At 44.4% G+C, this 20,819-nt stretch overlaps 1 protein-coding gene across 3 annotated transcripts; it reads left to right on the top strand.

Annotated features, from left to right (window-relative positions):
• The first annotated feature begins 82 nt into the window (after positions 1 to 82).
• On the top strand, positions 83 to 18,505 carry baz2a (bromodomain adjacent to zinc finger domain, 2A). 3 transcript variants are annotated; one of them, XM_055012818.1, is made up of 30 exons: positions 83 to 263; positions 1,556 to 1,679; positions 1,838 to 2,710; positions 3,815 to 5,854; positions 6,092 to 6,367; positions 6,465 to 6,839; positions 6,955 to 7,015; positions 7,437 to 7,545; positions 7,679 to 7,780; positions 7,936 to 8,158; positions 8,862 to 8,923; positions 9,006 to 9,071; positions 9,182 to 9,574; positions 9,680 to 9,934; positions 10,035 to 10,249; positions 10,371 to 10,445; positions 10,550 to 10,721; positions 10,802 to 10,864; positions 10,950 to 11,094; positions 11,186 to 11,802; positions 11,899 to 12,250; positions 12,648 to 12,803; positions 12,892 to 13,052; positions 13,961 to 14,026; positions 14,126 to 14,409; positions 14,504 to 14,639; positions 14,807 to 14,953; positions 15,092 to 15,321; positions 15,428 to 15,571; positions 16,542 to 18,505. In XM_055012818.1, exons 2-30 carry the CDS (start codon positions 1,556 to 1,558, stop codon positions 16,699 to 16,701), a joined length of 8,082 nt encoding a protein of 2,693 aa, XP_054868793.1. In that variant the 5' UTR covers positions 83 to 263; the 3' UTR covers positions 16,702 to 18,505. The 3 variants fall into 3 exon arrangements, with proteins under 3 accessions (XP_054868793.1, XP_035814435.2, XP_054868792.1); XM_035958542.2 differs by having other exon boundaries at positions 3,815 to 5,863; XM_055012817.1 differs by lacking the exon at positions 83 to 263 and adding an exon at positions 413 to 433 and having other exon boundaries at positions 3,815 to 5,863.
• Positions 18,506 to 20,819: the final 2,314 nt, after the last annotated feature.

Genomic DNA, 20,819 nt, shown 5'->3' with positions numbered 1-20,819 from the left:
CGTTTTTATTTTTTTCCTGTGAATTTTCTTGAAGAAATTAGACCGGATCTGTGCGTGGTTATTGTTGGGATGTTTACACTGCTACTGTTCGCTCTGTTCTGTGATCATGGCTGCACTGGACCACACCAGCCATGTTTGCTAATTTAAAACCCAAAGGTTAGGGAATAGTTGTTTATTATTTATCGCCGTGCCATCTTCACCCGCATATCCGTTAAGACGGAGGTTAAGAGGCTTCTGCGCCTTCGGAATCCAAGGACCGAACGGTTGGACAGCTTTAATTGAAATATCCGCGAAACTTTTGATGGTGGTGGTGTGGGAGGATGATGCTCTGCAAAAATTGTCTGTGCGTGCAGCGTAAACAATGTAACTTCATCTGGCTGCTAGCTAACGTTAGCCCATGAACAAAAGGGAGCACGCCTCCATCTGTTAACAGGCGAGTCTGATGAGTGAGTTAGCGATTATCAACAGACCGGTTAATATTTATTTTCATTTGCGGTGCTCTCTACTGCTGATGGGGCATCATGGATCCAGATCAGCGTGGCTGCGGTACCTGCTACCTGGCTATAAGCTAACATCGCAGCCTGACTGTCTGGATGAACGTTAAGGATGCTATCGGTTAGCTGCGCAGCTAGCGTGTGTTAGCTAGGTTCTATTGTGATGATTTAGCTAAATAACCTTGGGAGTGGAGTGGGGGATATTTTTGCCCGATGTTTCACGCTGAAGTAAACGGTCTATTCAAGCTAGGAAGGAGCTGAACTCGTGTCTACCGTTAACAGTATCAGTTGTTAGCACAGCCGACTAGCAGCGCTTTAGAGTGAATTGTTCGTTTGAGAGAGCAGCTAGCGCGACCAAGCTAACACGGCGCCTGCTCCCGCAACGGCCTTGTTGAATTAGGAAATGAACTATCCTGGAGGTCTACTTTTGTATTGCAGCGACAGGGAACTGTTAAATAGCGAATGGCGTGGTAAACACTTTTCCAGGCCTCAGAGTGTAAAATATTCTCGCTAATCCCTCCATTGTTAGTTGGCCGAGGCCGACGGGTCTTGATGGTGTTTGTGCGGCTATGGCTGCCCGGGCCGAACATTTATCGTGGTAGATTAAAGAGGCTGTGCTGCTCATGTTAGCAGCGCCTCATCAGCGCTAATGATGAGCTTCTATCGCAATATTCCGGCTGTCCATTACACTCGCTGGGGCCTGGCATCTGCTGTTGCTGGCTGCGACATTTTGACGGTTGTTGCTGGAACGAAATGGTGCTGTCACAGGCTGCAGTTTCCAAAATCACTGAGGATAGACATTTCGTGGTGGGAATGGCACGCATTACGTAGCGTCGACTGTCTTCAAAAAACTGCACGAAGAAAAAAAAGAAATGAAAAATGAATTAAATAATGCATTTGTGATTCACACGGTGATGCATATCCTGCTCATACATTTTAACCCTGTGCATCAATTGCACCACTGCCATTCATTTTGTACTGGAGAGGAACATTTAACTGTAGAGTGTGTTTATTCATTCATTCATTGTTATTATTTAAATGTATTACTCGATGTTTTTCAGATGGATTCAAATAATCATTTCAACTATGGCACCCACTCCTCAGCAAACTCAGGACTGAAACTCTCCTCAGGGGATTCTCTTTATACTAACGGGTCCTCCATGAGTTTTCCTCAGCAGGGGAAGAGTGAGTATTCTCATCCTTTAGCCAGTATCAAAATGCAATGTATCATCTTTTCTACCATCCACCAAACTATCAGCACATCCCAGTTCAGTAACAAACAAAACACTTCACCAATGCAATCTGCGCCTTTTTGACTCGGCTAATCTTCTTGTATCTAACAGATATGAATGGCGAAATGAATGTGAATGGCGTCTCTACTGTACTTGGGTCCAGTGTGCCTGGTTCCCACCCACCATCAGCTCCTTACCCACACATGAGCAACCACCACCAGAGCAACATGGGCTACGACTACTTGTGGGGAGGACACCCTCAGTATGGGCCAGGCATGAGCACCTCTCCTGGGCACGGGATGCACCAAAAGCAGCCTGCACCCGGGATGGTGCAGCCTCAGTCACAGCACCACTTCCAGGGTCACGGACAGTACCAGCTGAATGGGGGAATCGAAAGCTCCCACCAGCCCCCTGTGGCAGGCTCGGCAAACCTGCCTCTCACTGGGAATCAGTACTGGAACAGGAGTAACCCTGGCCCGCAGCAGATAGGTTACAATTCCCACGGCATGTATGGGACCTACCAGAGTCAGGCACACCCTGGGATTACACCGTCACAGCATCACCAGCAGCAGTCCTTACAGCCGCCCCCTCATCAGCCGTCACAGCAGCACCTCCACTCCCACCGTCACCCGCACCATCACCACCAGCAGCACCAGCAACCGCAGCATTATGGCATGATGCCTAACGGGATGCCCTTCTACCAGCATCAGGCCCAGCGCCCGTCCCTGCCATCACCCCAGCAACAGGCATCACAGCAGTCTCAGCCCCAAGCTCAGGCTCAGATGATGCCCCCAACAGCCCAGAATTTTACTCCTCCACGTGGCAGCCCGCAGCACCACAGCTTAGGCAGAGGAAGCACCGGCAGCCCTCTTCCTGTGGCGGTGTCCTCAGCACCAACAACGCAGGATTGCGGATCACCCAAGGGCCACACCAGGGAACAGAGCCCTCAAGCGAGCAACGTGGGGATGTCTTCACCAATGCAAGGTGGCCACTTCACACTTGCATATGTTTTTACACATGGAACCTTACAGCTCATTTGGTCTTTTATTTTTCTCCAGTTTTTATAAAGAAGTAGGCGCTATTAGGTTTGTGCCTGTGTTTGGTCAGTTCTACATTCGACAGTTTTTGGTATCTGTCCATGATTTCCTCATAAATCAAACTTCTTCTATTTCCTCTTTTTGTATGCCAGTACTCAAATGACATTCATGGTTTTATTTCTCTTTGGTCGTATTTGAAAAGCCATCTCAGCTGACGATAATTGTAAAACATGGCACTCCCTGCTTGTGTTACAGTTTCCTGTTACATCTGTATAAAATAGTATTGTTGAAACTCAGTCAAAGGTTACAGCCCAGCAGGGTAATTTCCTGGTTTTGAAGTTAATTGTCCCTTAGTTATTTAAGCTTAAATTATCAGTTGATTAGTTGACACAAATTGATTACCATGTGCTCCTTCTAGCTTCATAAATTTGAAGATATTAGATGGTTTTAAGATTTTAAATGCATTATATATGTAATTTACTCTTTGTCCCAGAAAGTAGTTACAGGACCAGAATTCATTTCTGTCTTTCATTAGACAAAGCAAGGCATTTTAAAGGGTCACTGGTAGCTATGGAAATGTGATAAGATACTTGTAAATACCTGTATAGATAATACAATCAACAAAGAAAATAATTAGCAGGTTAGATTATAAGAAAATCCAAAAACATTTCCAGTCCTACCTGCACATGGAGTGTCAGGTATTGGGCCAGTTGCAATGGCAATGCTTAGTAGGGGACCGTGCCAAGATTTAAACAGCAGGTGTCACTATTTGACTGTGCTACACTGTCTCTCCATAAACCGTCTCAGAGATGGTTTGATACGGAGAGCTAATATCGCATTTGAATCTATAAATCGGCATTGTTTCTTTACAGTTGGATAAATAGATATACAAAGAAATAGGGAGTACTTTATTAATTCCCCTATGGATAACTGTAACAATTACAATATAAAATTGTGTTATGAGAGAAACCATTATGTGCTTCAGTATATAACACCGTCACACTGAATTTATCATAGTATTGATGGTTTTGTTGATTCTTATTTCTTTCAGGGCAAACGCGGGACGCTGTAAAGGAGGGGGACACAAGCTATAATGGCAGTGAAAGGGCTCCTGTTGCCCAGAGGCTTCCCAAGACCGACAGTTACCAACCCAAACCTTCTGGTGCTCATGTGGGGCCTTCGAGTGAATATCGTCAGCATTCTGATAAGCCGGCAGCTCAGCGTCCAGAAATGGCTTCCCCTGTCAAAGATCCCATCGTTAGCCCAGCCCCCCAGTCTGTGTCACCTCAACTCTCTGCATCAAATGCAGCAGCATCGGCATCTCTAACCAAAGCCTCAACACCACCTCGGGTCTCTGCAGCTCCCACATCTGCTCCTGGACCCCCTACAGTTTCATCCCTTGATGTAGAATCTACTCCCCCTCAAATCTCAACACCTCCCTTTGCTCCATCTCCAGCTGCGTCTCCCAGACTTTCCTCCCCTCCCCCAATGGTGCAAGGCCTCAGGCCTCCCACTTCTGCTGCGACTGAGATATCTCCTGCAGCATCTAAGCATCTGTCAGCAGGATCTTCTTCCTCCTCCCCCCTGCCTGCATCTCCTACAGCAGTTTCTTCAGGGCCTCCAGTCTCTTCTTCATCAGGGTCTGTGGTTCATCAGACAAAGTCAACATTGCCTCCTACAGCTTCTGGACCTCCAAAAACGGTCTCCTCTCCTTCCACCATGTCCAAGTCTTCTTCTTCTGCATCCATCTCATCTTCTGAGATGCCAGGGTCCAAGCCACCTTCGATGACACAGCGCTTCACTGATACGTCTGGAGGTCAACATGAAAAGCCTGGACCTCCAAAACTGATTTCTGCTACTTTGTGTGTGGGTGCAAATTCCTCATCTCCTGTCGTGGCTCCATCTCAGATGTCAATATCTGGACTGTCATCATCAACATCACTTGGACCTTGTTTATCAAAAACTCCTTCAGTTGGCAGTAAAGTTTGTGAACCAGCACCCCAGTGTCAGACATACACTCCTGCAGCTGTTGATTCAAGTCTTTCTGCAGCGTCATCACCACCAGGGGGGGTAAACTTACCCTCTCTAGCAGCCCATGATAGTCCTTCAGTCCAACCTCTGTCTACCCTACCTCTTCTAACCACTCAAGCCTCCAGGACTGCACCTGTGTCCAGCCCTCCTGCCTTGGTGTCTGTGCCTCCTGCAAAGGGTACATCTTCTGGAGCGGTCCAAAGTTCTGACTCTCAGCGGCGTTCTTCTCACACCACTCTTCCTTGTGTACTAGAGCAGTCGTCTCCAAAGTCAGAGCACCATGGTCACAGTGAGGACAGGAAAGTGTCGGCTAGTAAAAGAAATGAAAAACCAGAGGAGCCCCTCCCTCAGCTTGATACAGGCGGGATAAGGTCATCACAGGTGGAAGCGACCGAGACTAATAAATCTGAAATTCGCTCACACAAATCCCTCACTGATCTCCCTGGGAAACCCTTACAGACCACAGTGACTCCTGATCAACAGCCCAAGAATAAACATGCTGATTCTGAAAAGCACCACATGCAAAGCAGTGTCAAACTGGATGCAGAGGACTCCACAATGATACAAACTCCACTCAGAAAGTCCCCGCAGCTCAACAGCACAAAAGTAGAACATCTGACAGATGAACAAAGTTTTGATAATTCTTCGCTTGCTGCTTCTCAGTATGATGGCAATTCAACATGTGACACCCCCTCGCGACTGGGTGTGAGCTCTGTCTTGGAAAAGAACTCTCTGTTAGGTGACTCCAGCTCCTATGTAGATGACTCCACTCACTTTGACGACAGCTTTCACCTGAGAAAGGACACGTCTCGGTTTGACAGCACTTCCCAAGCTGAAGAGGAACCATCTACTACATTTCACACCACTAGAGACAGCAGCTTTTCTGTAGAGGACTCCAGAGATGACACATTGGACTCCACCAGGGAAGAGGAAGCCTCTGAGGCAGAGGAGACCAGGAGCAGTTGCCAAACTACAGGAGAATCCACGTTGGAGTCTTCTCTAAACAACAGCGCTCAGATTGAAGAGAATCCCGTTGACTCAAGTTATGTGTCTCAGCCAGGTCAGCAAGGTACTTTGATGATGTTTTTAATGACTGAAACTATTACACAATTTGAAAAGCAGGATTCATTAGCTAAAATACACAAATTCATTATCCTAATGTGTTTTTTCCCTAGTAGGGGATTTAATTGTCATTGAATAGAGAGAACTGCATTTCTAATGCAGATTACTTGTCTGTTTTGTGAATTATCTTTATTTTTGTATTCTATTGACACAATTTAATGTTGTACCATCTCAGGACCTGAAGCAGAGTCGGAGCCCAGAGGACATGATACACCAGTCTCAGCCGGACACATTAATATTAAGACCACTGCTAATGAGACGATGACACCCCCGAGTTTCAAGATGAGAGATGAGAACTTCATCGCATTCAGTACCCCAGCAGAGAGCCCCGCTGTACACCCACTCCAACCAGTAACTGATCAGACTGTGTCCGCTGCTGGAGGACTTCTGAAAACCCCAGGGAAACCACGCAAACCTCAAGCTCCAAAGGCAATATGGATTAAAACCACAGGTATTTGATGTTTTCACTCCAACACAATATTACTTCAATAGAATGTTAGTTTTTATTTTAAACAACTTACTTACAACTTTTTCTCTTTTTTTTCAAGCTCCTGAACAGGTCCAACGGAAGCCTCGGGTACGAACCCCCAAAGTGGAGAAGATAAAGACTGAGGAAGAGGGAGGTGCTAAGGACGAGGCACCTAAGGGCAGAAAGAGGAAGAAGTCTGTCAAGGTCGATGCCAGTGAAACGTCTGCTGTATCTGGGGAGGCTGGGCCTCTCTTAGAAGAGGTTGATCCAATAACAGCCACAATCGAAGCTGTTCTGGCCAACGCTTCAGCTCTCAATACAGCAGCCGAAAAACCCAAGAAGAAAAGAGTTAAGAAGCAGGACCAAGAGGGAAATGTACTCAAAACACAAAAACAAGATGCCGAAACGACTGCTGACAACGCTGATGAAAATGATGACGACAGCTCCACTGCAGGTAAAGCAGAAGGTTAAAAGTATTGTTTGTGTTGGTGCTCCATGTGATAGTTTGTTGAGACATGATAACACAGAATAAGAGTTTAAAGCCCAAGTTTGTGGATTTTCATGAACAGGTGAATCTAACAGACGAAGGGTTGCGACAGAGGACCAGGTCCAGTTCCCTCTGCAACACGGGTAATGATTCCTTTAAGTTTTTTGAGGCTTTAAATCAACAGAATTGCTAAATACAAACCAATTTTACACCTCTGGTCGTACATCTTAATTTAATTGAAGTTGGTTTCGATTAGTACTGTCACATACATGCAGAGTAAAACAGTTGTTCTGATTTAGTCTGTACAATAGATACAGCATAGATTTGCATCACTGTTATACCTGTATTTTATTGTTTGTTTACCAAACCAAACATTGGTTGACAGTGTAAAAACTTATCCAACTAAATTAATATATAAACTTCCAAATGAGATCTGTGTTTATAACCTGTCTTAAATGATAACTTTGAGACAGGTCACCCAGTGCAGCTATAGGTAACAACGGAGCACCATGGCACAGACAAATATGCTAAATCACATACACATTTACACTCTTTAAACTGCAGCTGGAGGAGAGAGATTCGTGTGAAGAAAATGGAAAACCGCATGAAGGGTGAAACCTGGTACTACACGCCTTGTGGAAGGAGGATGAAGCAGTTTCCAGAAATCATCAAGGTAAATTCCCCTGGCCAAACCCCAAAGGGTCTGTTTAAATAGTTTAAGCCACAGTCTTGTCACAAACATGTCAATACACTGACTTTCTTTGTGTCTGTTTCTTGTCCTGTTGTCTTTTAATTACTTCACCCAGTACTTGAAGAGACATACAGACAGTGTGGTCACCAGAGAACACTTCAGTTTCAGTCCAAGAATGCCTGTTGGAGACTTCTATGAAGAGAGAGAAACTACAGAGGTCTGTATATAATTTTTTTTATTTCTATCAAGAAAATGCTAAATCATTTGCAAAGAAGGATTTGGATAAAATCTGCTGCCTAATAAACTAAGGGTATATAGAAGTGTGTAGAAGTCATTTTGGAGTTAATATATTACATCTGCAATACTTGACAGGGTATGAAGTGGGTCCTCTTGGCTAACGAGGAGGTTCCCTCTATGATAATGGCCATCACCGGTCGGCGTGGTCGACCTCCAAACCCTGATAAAGAGAAACCTCGCAGGGTTCGTGGTCTGAAGGGAGGACAGGCTCGGCGCCCTGGTAGACCTCCAAAACCCAAGATGATCGACCTCCTTAGCAAAGTTGACGCTAAGCTGCTGAAGCGTCTTGAGGCCAAGGGTAAGTGGAGGATCGCAGTGGATAGTTAGTATTGCTGAGGCCAGATTCACACTACAGTCTTAACAGAAGTTGAAATCGGGTTACATCACACACTCCAGGTAAAGGTTTACAGATATTATTCTCTCTTATCTCAGTCTTGCACAGACTACAAGACTGAAAAGTAATGGCACATCACACACTACAGGATGTTATTAAGATTATGGTGCCAGGGGGAGCAGTGCAACACCTCACGTGATCTCATGAGGAAGCTGATGTAAACAAAACAAAGACTGTAGTGCCACAACTTGCTGTAACACTAATAATTCTTCACAATGAAACCAAACAATATGGTCAATAGAATAAAATGTTTATAGATGCTTGGCAACAGAATCAACTGCACTGGGAGCAAATGTGATAATTGTACTCAATGTGATTTTAACTCATAAAAGTCAAACATGTTTGGTATTTATGTGGTCAGCCCTGTCGATGCTACTTGGGAGGTTTAAATCTGAATCTAAATGCCAACACTGGGTCAGGCAAAGATACCAGGGTAGATATCTCCTCTGACTGGAAGGGAGAAATGAAGGTAAATCTGTCCTAAACTTCTGTAGTGTGAGCCCGGCCTAAGCTTTCAGAAATGACTAAGTATAAGACTAGATGGATTGCTTATTACATAACCTCAGATATGTACTGTGACTGATTGTGTCTATTACCTTTTCAATAGAAGCCCTCACGGAGGAGGAAAAAGAGAAACTAGCAAAAATCAAAAAGAAAATGAAGAGAAAGGTACGTAGTTGAGACTGGTTGTTATGTTGTTGTATTATTCTATTAAACATCTTCCCGATGTTACTGCTGTTAATTTTTTCAGGCAAGAATGAAGAGAAGGGAGGATGCAAAGATCAAGAAGATGAAAGCAGAAAAGAAGAGAGCCAAGGTTACAGAAAATGCTTCGTTATCTAAACTTACATTTTTTTTGTCACCAATGACCTCAGCACCTCGTATTCTTCATCTTCAATTGTTTTTTCTTTCCTCTGTGGGTTTTAGCTTGAGCAAGAGGCCAAACACCTCGAGCTGAAGACTGAACCAACAGACCCGACAGCCCACACAGCCACACAGCCTGCATCAGAATCTGCTGCAGAGCCCAAGAAGCCCGGCCGCAGGAGGTCAGTCAAGGTTGAGGCCACTCCACCAATACAGCAGACAGACGGGGAGAGGATAGCCCAGGGCAAGAGGGTGCTGGGTGCTCGGAGTAAAGCCAAGGCCCTGGCTAAAGCTCAGGCAGAGGCAGAGGCAGCAGCTCAGGCAGCGCTGGCAGCTAAGAGGGCAGCAGAGCGGAGAGCACAGGCCCAGAGACGTCTAGAGGAGCGGAAGAGGCAGCAGTTGATTGCAGAAGAGCTGAAGAAGCCCGCAGAGGACATGTGTCTCACTGACCACAAGGTGAGTTTCAAATTAAACCCAGTTCGTTTTCGTCCTCTCTTTCAAAACTGTGATTCCAGCTGTTTTGTCAATTTGATCATGACCATTGAATTTTGTCTCCACCAGCCTCTGCCAGAGCTGTCCCGTATCCCTGGTGTAGTCCTCTCTGGAAAAGCCTTTGCACACTGCCTGGCTCTCGTTGAGTTCCTACACGGTTACGGAAAGATCATTGGTCTCAATATACCCAAGGACATCCCCAGCCTTGCTACTCTGCAGGAAGGCCTCCTCGGTCTTGGTGACAGCCAAGGAGAAGTCCAGGACCTACTGGTGAAGCTTATGGAGGCTGCTCTGCACGATCCAGGCCTGCCGTCTTATTATCAGGTGTGTGATACACTTTGAACGTTGTCACCATTAACACAATTCTTTAACAGTCGATCAATCATTTAATCTCTTTCTTTTACCTCCTCATCTCAATCTTCAGTCTGTAAAGATCCTCGGTGATAAGCTGGTTGAGTTGGAGCTGAACCGCAACACAGTTTCAGAAGTGCTCCGCATCTTTTTGGAATCTCATGGTTACGAGACAGAGGTTTGCAACACACTAAGGACCAAAACATTTCATGCTCTGCCTCCTGACACCAAGGCGGCCATCCTGGGTTTCCTGGTGGAAGAGCTCAACAGCAGCAACATTGTGACGAGGTTAGACCAAGAAGCTTATTCATTCTTTGGTTACTCTTTAATATAAAAAAAAAAATAGGTACTCGTTTTTTAATTATCACATTTTCTGTCACTTTATTTATTCATGTGTTTTGTATTTCAGTGACATCGACAACACATTGGAAAACATGGCAGCCTACAGGAAGAACAAGTGGATCATTGAGGGGAAACTGCGCAAGTAAGATCATGGTTCTCTCTCTTCACATACAGAGCGATTAAATAGCTTGCTCAGATCTATCCATCAGAGCCATATGTTGATTTTGGTTGTTTTCTCTCCGGCAGACTGAAGGCGGCGCTAGCACGTCGAACAGGACGCTCAGAGGAAGAGCTGTGCTTCGAGGAGAGGAGGCGCAGTGCCAGAGTAGCCGAGGAGGAGAACCTCGGTCTGGAGGAAAGCGTAGTCGTGGAGAGAGGAAACCGTCGGGCACGCAAAGAAGAACCCAAACTCAGTGATGTATGTATCAGTGCCACTGTTTTCTTGGAAATTCATCCAGATCATTCTTACATTTCATGTGAATTCTTTTTTTGCTGCAGAGTGAGAGCCCTACCAGTGCCAGCATTCCAGAGCTTGAAAGGCAGATAGATAAGCTAACCAAGGTGAGCCTGATACTGCACAGACACAGTCCTTTATGCATTTATGTTGCTTTATATTAAACATTCTTCTGCCTTGTAATCTCCACAGCGCCAGGTGTTTTTCCGTAAAAAGCTGCTACAGTCGTCTCATTCCATGCGGGCCACATTGCTGGGTCAGGACCGTTACCGGCGCAGATACTTGGCCCTACCTCACCTCGGAGGAGTTCTAGTCGAGGGGCCCGAAGAGCTGCTAAGTGAGTCTGACTGTGAATTGAACCCTTCATATTTTACAAACCCTTCGTTTGTTTGTCTTTATCTACTTTTTCTTATGCTTCTATCTTGCAGCTTCTGAAGATGTCCTTGTAGCTGAGGTGCCTGTTATTTTCCTCAAAAAGGAGCCCAAAGTTGAGGAGGCTCCCATGCCGACCACTCCACCTCCCACTCTGCCTTCCTCTCCTTCTGCCACTCCGGGACAGGCCCAGACCTTGTCTCCAGAAGAGGACCCCCTCCCTGGCACTGCATCCCTCATGAGCAGGCCGCGAGGACGTGGACGTCCCCGAAAAATCAAACCCGAAGTTGAGCTTCATCTCCGCACGGCCAAGATCCGCCGCCGGCGTCGAAGTAGCGTCAGGTCTGGGGGCGAGGAAGGGCCAGGATCACCGAACAGCGGCACACAAGACCTCACACAAGCAGCTTTCCAGAGCTGGCTCAGTCAGTCCCAGGAAGGAATCGCTAACGGCACGTGCTCGGCAGCAGGAGAAGCTCCAGAGGGTAATCGACCAGAGGAGAGCGTGAAGGAAATGGCAGAGAAACAAGGCCAGTGGTTCAACCTGCTTCCCAAACAGCCGTGTGATGACAGCTCTTTGACTGAACCCCAGATGCCCAAATCGCCCAGCTCACCCCCTAAACTCCTCCCTCAGCTCCCAAGTGCTCTATCCACAGTCGCTGATCCTCTTATGCAGGTTTGTCACCAGAATAAAACCTCGTACACATATGCTGTAATAATGCACTTTTGGTCTGTATGATGTGGAAATAAATAATTTCTCCTTTCTCCTCAGCCGGACCCACTCTTGCCTGGCTTGGCTCCTGCTGACCCTGTGACCTCAGCAACACCACAGGACATTCCCCCTACTGCTTGTGATCCACCAACAATCCCTCAGCTTGTTCCAGCTCCCATCCCTCCTCTTCCGGCTGTTCCGGCTGTTCAGACTGCTCCGGCTGCTCCAGCTGCTCCTGCCACCCCCGCCAGGCCAGGACGCAGGCGGAGGAGAGGCAGCAGAGGCAGCAGTCCTGCCCGGAGAGGGGCACGAGGAGCTGCAGCTAAACGCCGCGGCCGCCCACCCAACTCTGTTTTCCAAGAACTCGAGCAACAGTACTTCACACAACTGGTGGTCAAGCCCATTCCAGCATGTAAGTCCTGTTTAAAGAGGCTGCAAAAGCCACTCGGAGAGATAAATTGTTTTCCTTAAAAATAATTTGACTAAATTGCACAATTTGTCAAGAATCCAGAAACACTGAAACCGGTCAGCACTTCAGCTCAAGTTCCCAAATCAGTGAAAGCACATTTACTTTTCTTCCTCTGTGCAAGATTTGCTGTGTACACAGTGCCTCTCCTCTTGTTAACAAATTCCTCATTGATGTTGGAATTTAAGACTCCTAACATTCCAGTATTTTACAAGCAACACCATACATGCCAGTAATTGTGTCTTACACTTATTATTGCGTCTTCTGGCTGACTTCCCTTCTGCTTTAAAGCTTTCTTTTTTATGTGTATAATAATGTATAATATAATATCTTTGTTCTGCAGCGATGGTTCGTGGCTGGTGGTGGATCAAGGATCCAGAAGAACTGTACAGCACCTTACAGGCCCTTCATCCAAGGGGCATCAGGGAGAAGGTCCTCCATAAGCATTTGGCCAAACACATGGAGAGCTTAGCTGAGATGTGCACCAAACGTATCGACGGTGAGTGTTGTTAATAACTGGATCATCATGCAACTGTTTTTGTCCGATGGTCTATTTTACAAATGTTCCCTTCTGTTCCTTCAACTAGACCCAGTTTTTGAGCTGAAGGTAGAGGAGAAGGATTTGCTGCTGGAGGCTCTGCAGCAGCCCTGGCAGGTGCAGGAAAAAGTAATGGAGACGGACATCAGCGCCCTACAGTGGGTGGAGGACCTGGAGCAGCGGGTCATTGCTTCTGACCTCCTTCTGAAGGTGAGACATTACTAAACTACCGTGCATGAACGGCTGCAGGCCATGCTGGATTAACAAAATGAAAATGAAAAAGTGATTAAGTTTACAACTGTAATTACAGTTGCAAAAAAATTAGATACCTAAAAGCCTTAATTGGCACAGTTTTTTCCAAGAAGTGAGAAGTTTGGGTTATGCTGTAGCCATTTACTAAAAATTATGTATGTGTGTTTTATTTGAACCACGATAAACAATAGACATGATAAATAAAGTACCGTAATTTCCTGACTATTGAGTGCACCTGAATATAAGCCGCACCCAGTAAATTTAAAAAGAAAAAAAAATGTGTACATATATAAGCCACGCCTGTCTATAAGCCACAGGTGTCCACATTGTAACGTGAGATATTTACACAGAAAGATTTTTTAAACTTTTAGTTAAATAAACATGTAACATGGCAGTAAAACGCATTGAGTCAGTTCTTCACGCTGCCGAACGTCTCACCGTCGATTCATTGATGCCAAGCTTACATGCAGCAGCTCTGTTTTCTTCTTCGACAGGCAGATCGATTGCCTTTAACTTAAAAGCTGCATTATACACATTTCTTCGTGTGTTTTCCATGATGAGGGTGTGTGCATGAAGCGCAAAATGACTGATTTGAAGAATTTAGTGTGAGTGCGTTTGATTTAATTCATACAGTTTCATTGGTCCACTGTTACCTGTTCAGTAATTTCATTCTGATGTGACGAGGCTAAATGTATTGACAGCATGAAGCTCGCCCGTAAAAATCTATACATTAGCCGCATCGTTGTATAAGCCACAGGGTTCAAAGCGTGAGAAAAAAGTAGCAGCTTATAGTCCGGAAATTACGATACATGTCAAATTTTGAAGTAGTAAAACTCATTTTTATTCGTTTTTTGTGTTTCTTCAAGGCACCTCCTCAGAGTGCAATGAATGATGCTGAAACAAGCCCAGAGACAACAATGGCTGAATTTCAGGTAATCATCAAAACACTGAATGGCACATTTCAAACAGCGCAAGTTCAAACCTCATGTGTTTAGATTCTCTTATTCACTCTCTGCTCTTTCTCCTTCAAGCCTTACACAATCCCAGATCCCGATTCCACACGCGATGACCTTCAGTACTACGAACACGACGCCGATCCACGTGATGACTGGATTGTGCGGACCAAGAAGGAGTGGTCTGGCTTGCCTCGTATCGCCACACACCCGCTGGACCTGGCCGTGCTGCGGCTAGCCAACCTTGAGCGAAACATTGAGAGACGCTATCTAAAGGAGCCGCTCTGGAACCCGGCTGAAGTGATGCGTCTTGCTCCTCTCACCCCCACACCCGGAGAGGAGCATCCCATGGATGTCATCAGGTGAAAAGAACAGCCTAGGTTCAGACTACAGGGGATGATTGTGTCTGTTTCTATATTTTAGACCTATTTATTAACTAGTTTTCTTCTTTTCCAGTCTGGAAAGTGAAATCACCTCTCGACTACGAACGTGGCGGCAGGCTCTGGATCGCTGCCGCAGTGCTCCCCAGCTCTGTCTGTGCTTACTTCAGCTGGAAAAGGCGATTGCTTGGGAGAGATCTGTGACTAAAGTGGTAAGAAGTCTCACAACTGTGAGTCAAGGCCAAATTTCATAAGATTCTGATGACGTGGTTTTTATCGGGGAAAACTTCTGAGAGTAACACAAAATGTTAAGAGCAAATTCAGATTTAATGCTATTTAAATACTCAGAATAACTTCTCTGTGATCTCTGTTTTTATAGACTTGCCAGGTTTGCAGGAAGGGAGACAATGATGAGTGCCTGTTGCTGTGTGACGGCTGTGATCGGGGCTGCCACATGTACTGCCTGAAACCCAAAATCACCCAGGTGCCAGAGGGAGACTGGTTTTGTCCAACCTGCGTTGCAAAGGTTCAAACCCATCTCTGATTGTTCGCTTTCTCAGAACCATTTTGAATCTTAGACCATCTTCTAGCAGTTGCTTCCTTTAAATTAATATATTCCTTTCTGTAATTTTTCCTCATTGGCTGTATCTGCTTCCTTATTTAGGATGATTGTGATTTGCAACGCTCTTCCAAAAAGCGCACCAGGGTGAAGAAGAGAAGATACGAAGATGACAGCTCTGAGGACGAGATAATAACACGGCGTAGTGGCGGCATGGCAACGCGGCACAAGGAGATGGCGGCTCCTTCCTCATCTTCCCGTTACTCTGGAGAAGGAGGCGGCACTAAACGGCGCCGCATGACAACACGCAACCAACCCGACCTCACCTTCTGCGAGTGAGTCCTGCTTTCATTACCGTTCAGTTACTCACACAGTGACACTTGTTCTGGCAGTTCTGTTGTGGTAGATCAGTGTCAATTGTCAGTTCATTTTTTCTTCCAGGATCATTCTAATGGAGATGGAGGCTCATGCAGATGCCTGGCCATTCCTTGAACCCGTCAACCCCCGACTAGTGCCAGGCTACCGCCGCATCATCAAGAACCCCATGGACTTCCTCACCATGAGAGAAAGACTGCTACAGGGAGGGTAAGAGCAGATTACGCTACACATCTTATTCATAGTTCATTTATTAGCAGCCATGCACAATAGTTCAGGGTCCACTAAGTTAGAAGTTGCCTAAAAAATGGGTCGACAACTTCATGTTTTTCTTTTCATGACTTGTAATTTTTATTTTAATACCGTGAATCTGAAAAAAAAGATACGTGGCTTTCTGAGACAGAAAAAGAATTAGAGAAATTACAGAAACCTCATTACCACATGGAAATAAGCTACATCATTGTGCTCCCACCTTAACCTTTTACACTGATGCATTAAAAGTAGTGTCTGTGTACCTGTGTGTAGGAGATAAATGAAAGGCATAATCAAAACATAAATCCTTTTCTGTACATCATCAACTCTTATGGTGTATTTTTTCGATAGGTCCATTAACGTCAAGCAGCCTTGATTATTAGGGATTTCACCCACAAAATGTAATATTAACATCTTAAAAAGGCAAATTCCCTCCAATTTACTCATATCAGTGGGAAAAATTACTACAAGGAAGTACAAAACAGTGAACAAAACACAAAATCAATACATTATTCTTAAAACTGGTAAACATTAAGGCAAATTCAGTAACAATACAGTCTTGCAAGAACAGAAAAATTCGCATAAAAGGAAGATAAAAAACTAGAAAATGGTCTCAATCATTTTCAAAATCCTAAAAATCAGTTTAAAATCACTTATACAAAAGCAGACAGAGAAGCGGAATGTCTTATTTACATAAATATAGATTATATTAAGTGTTAATTATACCGTATATTGTGCTTTTGTTAGCTTATTGTTAGTTCTGCTTAACACTATATCATACATTTTCATTCTTAGATTGGCCCCTAAGATTGGTTGATTGTTCTCTTTGTACACTTCTTGTTATATTTTGTATGACTTGTGCTCAATAATCAGTCCCCTTCTTGTGCTTTTTAACGTCACTCTTTTGTTTTCTGTTTCTTCGTCTCAGATACTGCAGCTGTGAGGAGTTTGCAGCAGACGCTCAGCTGGTCTTCAACAACTGTGAGCTCTTCAACGAGGACACGTCGGAGGTGGGAATGGCTGGACACGCCATGAGGCGTTTCTTTGAGAGCCGCTGGGCGGAGTTCTACTCAAATAAGGACAAATAGGAGCCTACGACGTTCCCCCTGATGGTGGGGCTGTAGACTGTTGGTGCTTTCACCGTCCCAGTCACACTCTCTCCATTACTGCTAAGACTGTCTGGATGTTCTTCCAGCTATGTGTATTCTCTCATGTATAGGTATATATGTATAGATTTTGGCTATTTGTCTGTTATTGTTTCCTCTATCGGCCTAATCTTTTCTAAAGGCTCACAGCTGAACTGGCTTGAACTTGTACCCATTCCCCATCACAGAGAGCGACAACATGTCTCTTCACTTTCCACCTTTCGTGTCTCCTCATCTTCACATCAGCACCTCATCTACTGTTCGCGTTCTCCTGTCATGTCCTTTCACAGGCCCCATGTCGTAGCGAGGCCTTCGGTCAAGCCCTGCTGTGGGCTGGTCACACGGTCTCAGGCCCTGAGTATTTTGGCTTTCAGACTCATACTGAAGGTCAGAGACTGATCACACTAGTGCAGACTAACTGCTGCACACTGGACCTGCTTAGCACCGCTCGACAACAAAATGGATCAAAACTCTTCACAGAGCTTGGGCCATTTCTTACCTGTTCATTGGAAATGTAATGTAACGTGGTCTTATGCCTAGAAGTAATTTTTTTGCTCAATATATTTTTATTATATATTCTATATATAAATATATATAAAGATTACAATAGCTGGGATTATTTAATAGCAATAGCTTGTAGTGAATGTGTACAGATTACCTTATAGAGATGTCTAGACGATTTATGAAAAGGCCAGTTAAACTAAAAGGAATCTGTTCTTGGACTGTCACAAGTAGACGTTGTATAACCTCCACTTAAAGTCTTGCACGCACACTTACACACTTTTCACCCAAACACACACATACACAAACATGCACACAATTTCACTCACATACCCACCTTCTGCTGCTGTGTGAAAGACACTGGTTTCTGGAGGATTTTAGTGGTAAGTCAGTCAGTCTTAGATTCTTAAATTTCACAGTCCCTCCTGTTAAGAGTAAATATGCATCTAGTGGCATCTGATCTTTGTTGTGGTCTGTGTTCAACCAAACAGATGCTACTTTAGCACCTGTTAAGTAGTCTGTTTGAGAGGACACACCCTGAAGGTTTGCTTTTACACTGTAATCGTCAATGACAGGTCTGTCCAACATTACCGCACGTCTGACATGATAAAGCCTGCAGCTTCCAACCTGCAGTTGAGCAATTGTTCCGTGTTTAAAGTAACACTCACACTTCTGTTTGTCTATAGCTCGCCTGACCGGATAAAAACCTCTAAAAGTGACTACAGTAGACTAAAATCCTCTCATTTTAAAGACTAGAATTGTAAAGGAGCTCTGCTAATGAAGTTTCTGGGCACAGTGCTGCCTGTTTTTCTGTCTTACATTCCTTTTAGCGATTTTTTTTTTGTGCTGTACAAGGGCCAACGTACGACGATGCACGGCATGGTTGGTGTGCTATGAAGGTGACAGGATGACTCCACAGTCTGGGTTTTATTTAAACTTGTTTTCTTACACTGAACTCAAATCCGTTGATAGGAAATAAACTTTGATGTTCCTTGTTACGCTTAAAGGGACAAGATGTTTTTTCAAAAAAAACAAAAAAAGACATGAAAAGCAAACGTGGTGTTAAGTGAATTTTTTAAAATGTACAGTTTTGGTGACTTTAAATTTGTTCCTTTATATTTTTAGGACCAATTCATCATTTTTAAGAGGAGGTATTACAAGACTCTGTTGTATTAAGGTGATGTAACACGTGTGCATCTGTAGAATGTACTGTGAGTTGAATAAAAACCACATCTAGTAGAGAGTATTTGTTTTGCTCCTGTATCTCCTGTATGCCAATCATTTCTGCCTGGTCTCGTTGTTTATCCTAAATGTTGGTTTTCCATCAGGTAAAGTAATTCGGCAGCTTAAAACTACCTATAACTGACCGTTTCTGTTTGTGTTAAACATATGACCTGAACATGAGTATTGGTGACTCTAACAGAAATATATACTGTGCTTTGGATATATTTTTTCCCCGTTTGGCAGTAAAAAAAATGGCATAAAGTCAAAATCAGTTAATTAAATTCCCACATTCAAGAAGACGGGATCAGTAATTTTACAAAAAATGTAGAGCTGGACTACATCCTCCTTTATATAGTTATCAACATATATAAAGGAGGATGTCATCCAGTTTCATCCACATCTCACTGGTCTGTTTAGTCTGACCAAGATAAGGTTGAAAAAATTATGTTTGACTTTGAACCTGAAACCTTAAACTACTCAACAAATGTTGCTACTTCCATACAAGTGAGTCACATGCCCTGCATTGGTTGGTTTTCCCTCTAATTAGTCATCTGCACTTTACATTGAATTATTCAATACGTATAACTTTGTCCTTGTGGACTCATTGATGCCAGAGACAGTTGACTGCATGCCAACTTAGAACAATTGAAGGATCAACTTTTGGAATTTGTGGTATGTTTGTGAGGTGGTTAAAACATCTCTCTGCCCTACTTCAGCACCATTTATGGTAAATTTATAATCCTACATTGATTTTACTGTTCTCTAGATATTGTGAGCTTCAAGAAATACAAGAACAGTGTTCTCCAAAATAAAATGACGCCATAAAGGGGCTATTTTTGGTAATCGTCTCCATCCTTCCTTCATACGTCTCAGACAAGCAATAGGTCACATTCAAGGGTGAAGAAAAGCTCATAACCATGATGGAAGTGTGGTGAAAGTGTTTGGGCGGGGTTCTGCAGCTCCCTGGAGAGTCCTGTCTAAAGCACATGCTACTGGAAACGTCCTGCCATCACCCCCAGCTGCTCTACAGGGCCAGAGACTCAAGTTCAGCACACAAGCTCATGTGCAAAACCATATTCTGCACTCAGATCTATCAAACATCCAAAAACAAAACCTATGCGTGTGGTCAGATTAAAAAAAATAATACAAAAACATGCAGTGCGTCTCTTAACGCATCTCTTACTTTCCCTTTGCCCTCTATCACTCTTTCAAACGCCTGAGCTTGCACTTTGCATGACTGTGTATATGTGTGTGTCAGATTGTGTCGGTGTCAGCACTCTGGGTGGGTGGTGGGGGCTGCAAAACTCCCCACGCCAGCGGGTTCCAGGGCGCCCCCCGCCCGCCTTGCTCCACACATTTGGGCTTAGCCCCACAAAAGGGGGGATAACAGTTACACAGTTACTGTGGAGAGGAGGGGGTAATCCACGGCATAATGGGACACACCAGCAACCCTACCCCCGGACCAACCAGTTCATTCTGGACTTGGTGTGCCAGATTGAGGGCCCCTGACTCCTGGAGGGTCAATAAAATTCAATTCAAGCATTTCCATACATCACCACAAGCATTAAAAAAAAAACAAAAAACTGTAGCATGTATAAAAACATCTGCAGTAAGAAGAACAGCTGAAAAGGTGAATAATGTTAGTTTTGAGCTAAACTGAAGAATGCTGTCTGTTTTTGTGTGTGTTTGCTTGATATCAAGGGGGGAAAATGAAAAGCGTGCACAGATGCAGCATCTCAATAGGCTCTATGGCAACAGCATCATGAAAGGGTTCGTCCCCATGGTGATCAGAGCGGCACCTCACAAGTAGTTTGTCAATGGAAGAAACAGAGGGTGTGTGGGATTCATATCTGAGATCTCTGGATGTAATGTCAACATAACATCAGGCATTTGGTTGTGCCTTTAACCTTATAATGTAAGTCTCCTGCTGCATAACACGGAAACACAGTCGATCCTGCTACAAATCTGAGCCCTTTGAAAATCTAATTTCCCTCTAGGAGATAAAGCTTTAGAAAAGAGACATGTTTACCTCACATTTATCTGCAGCTGAAATGCAATGTGTCACACGATAGATGATTTCAAAGCAAAGGATGAGGTCTGTTGCCGTTGTTCTGGTCCTCTCTGCTCACTAATTGCCCCTTTTCTCCTATAATTGATATGAAAATCAGGCTGAGCTGCAGTAATGTGCTCCAGGTGCTCAGGACACGCCAACGCAGCTCAGCTGGCAGGAGAGGATGAACCACAAACACCTTCATATTGATGTAGGACTGTATCTGCCTTGCAGTTTTAGGGCAACAGCATTTCAAACAAAAATGCCACAAAAAGACCACAACCAG

Source organism: Amphiprion ocellaris, chromosome 8 (genome assembly GCF_022539595.1).
Source record: "Amphiprion ocellaris isolate individual 3 ecotype Okinawa chromosome 8, ASM2253959v1, whole genome shotgun sequence".
NCBI lineage: Eukaryota > Metazoa > Chordata > Actinopteri > Pomacentridae > Amphiprion > Amphiprion ocellaris.
The sequence above is the reverse complement of the archived record's forward strand: the minus strand, read 5'-3'. Positions and strand labels throughout refer to the sequence as shown.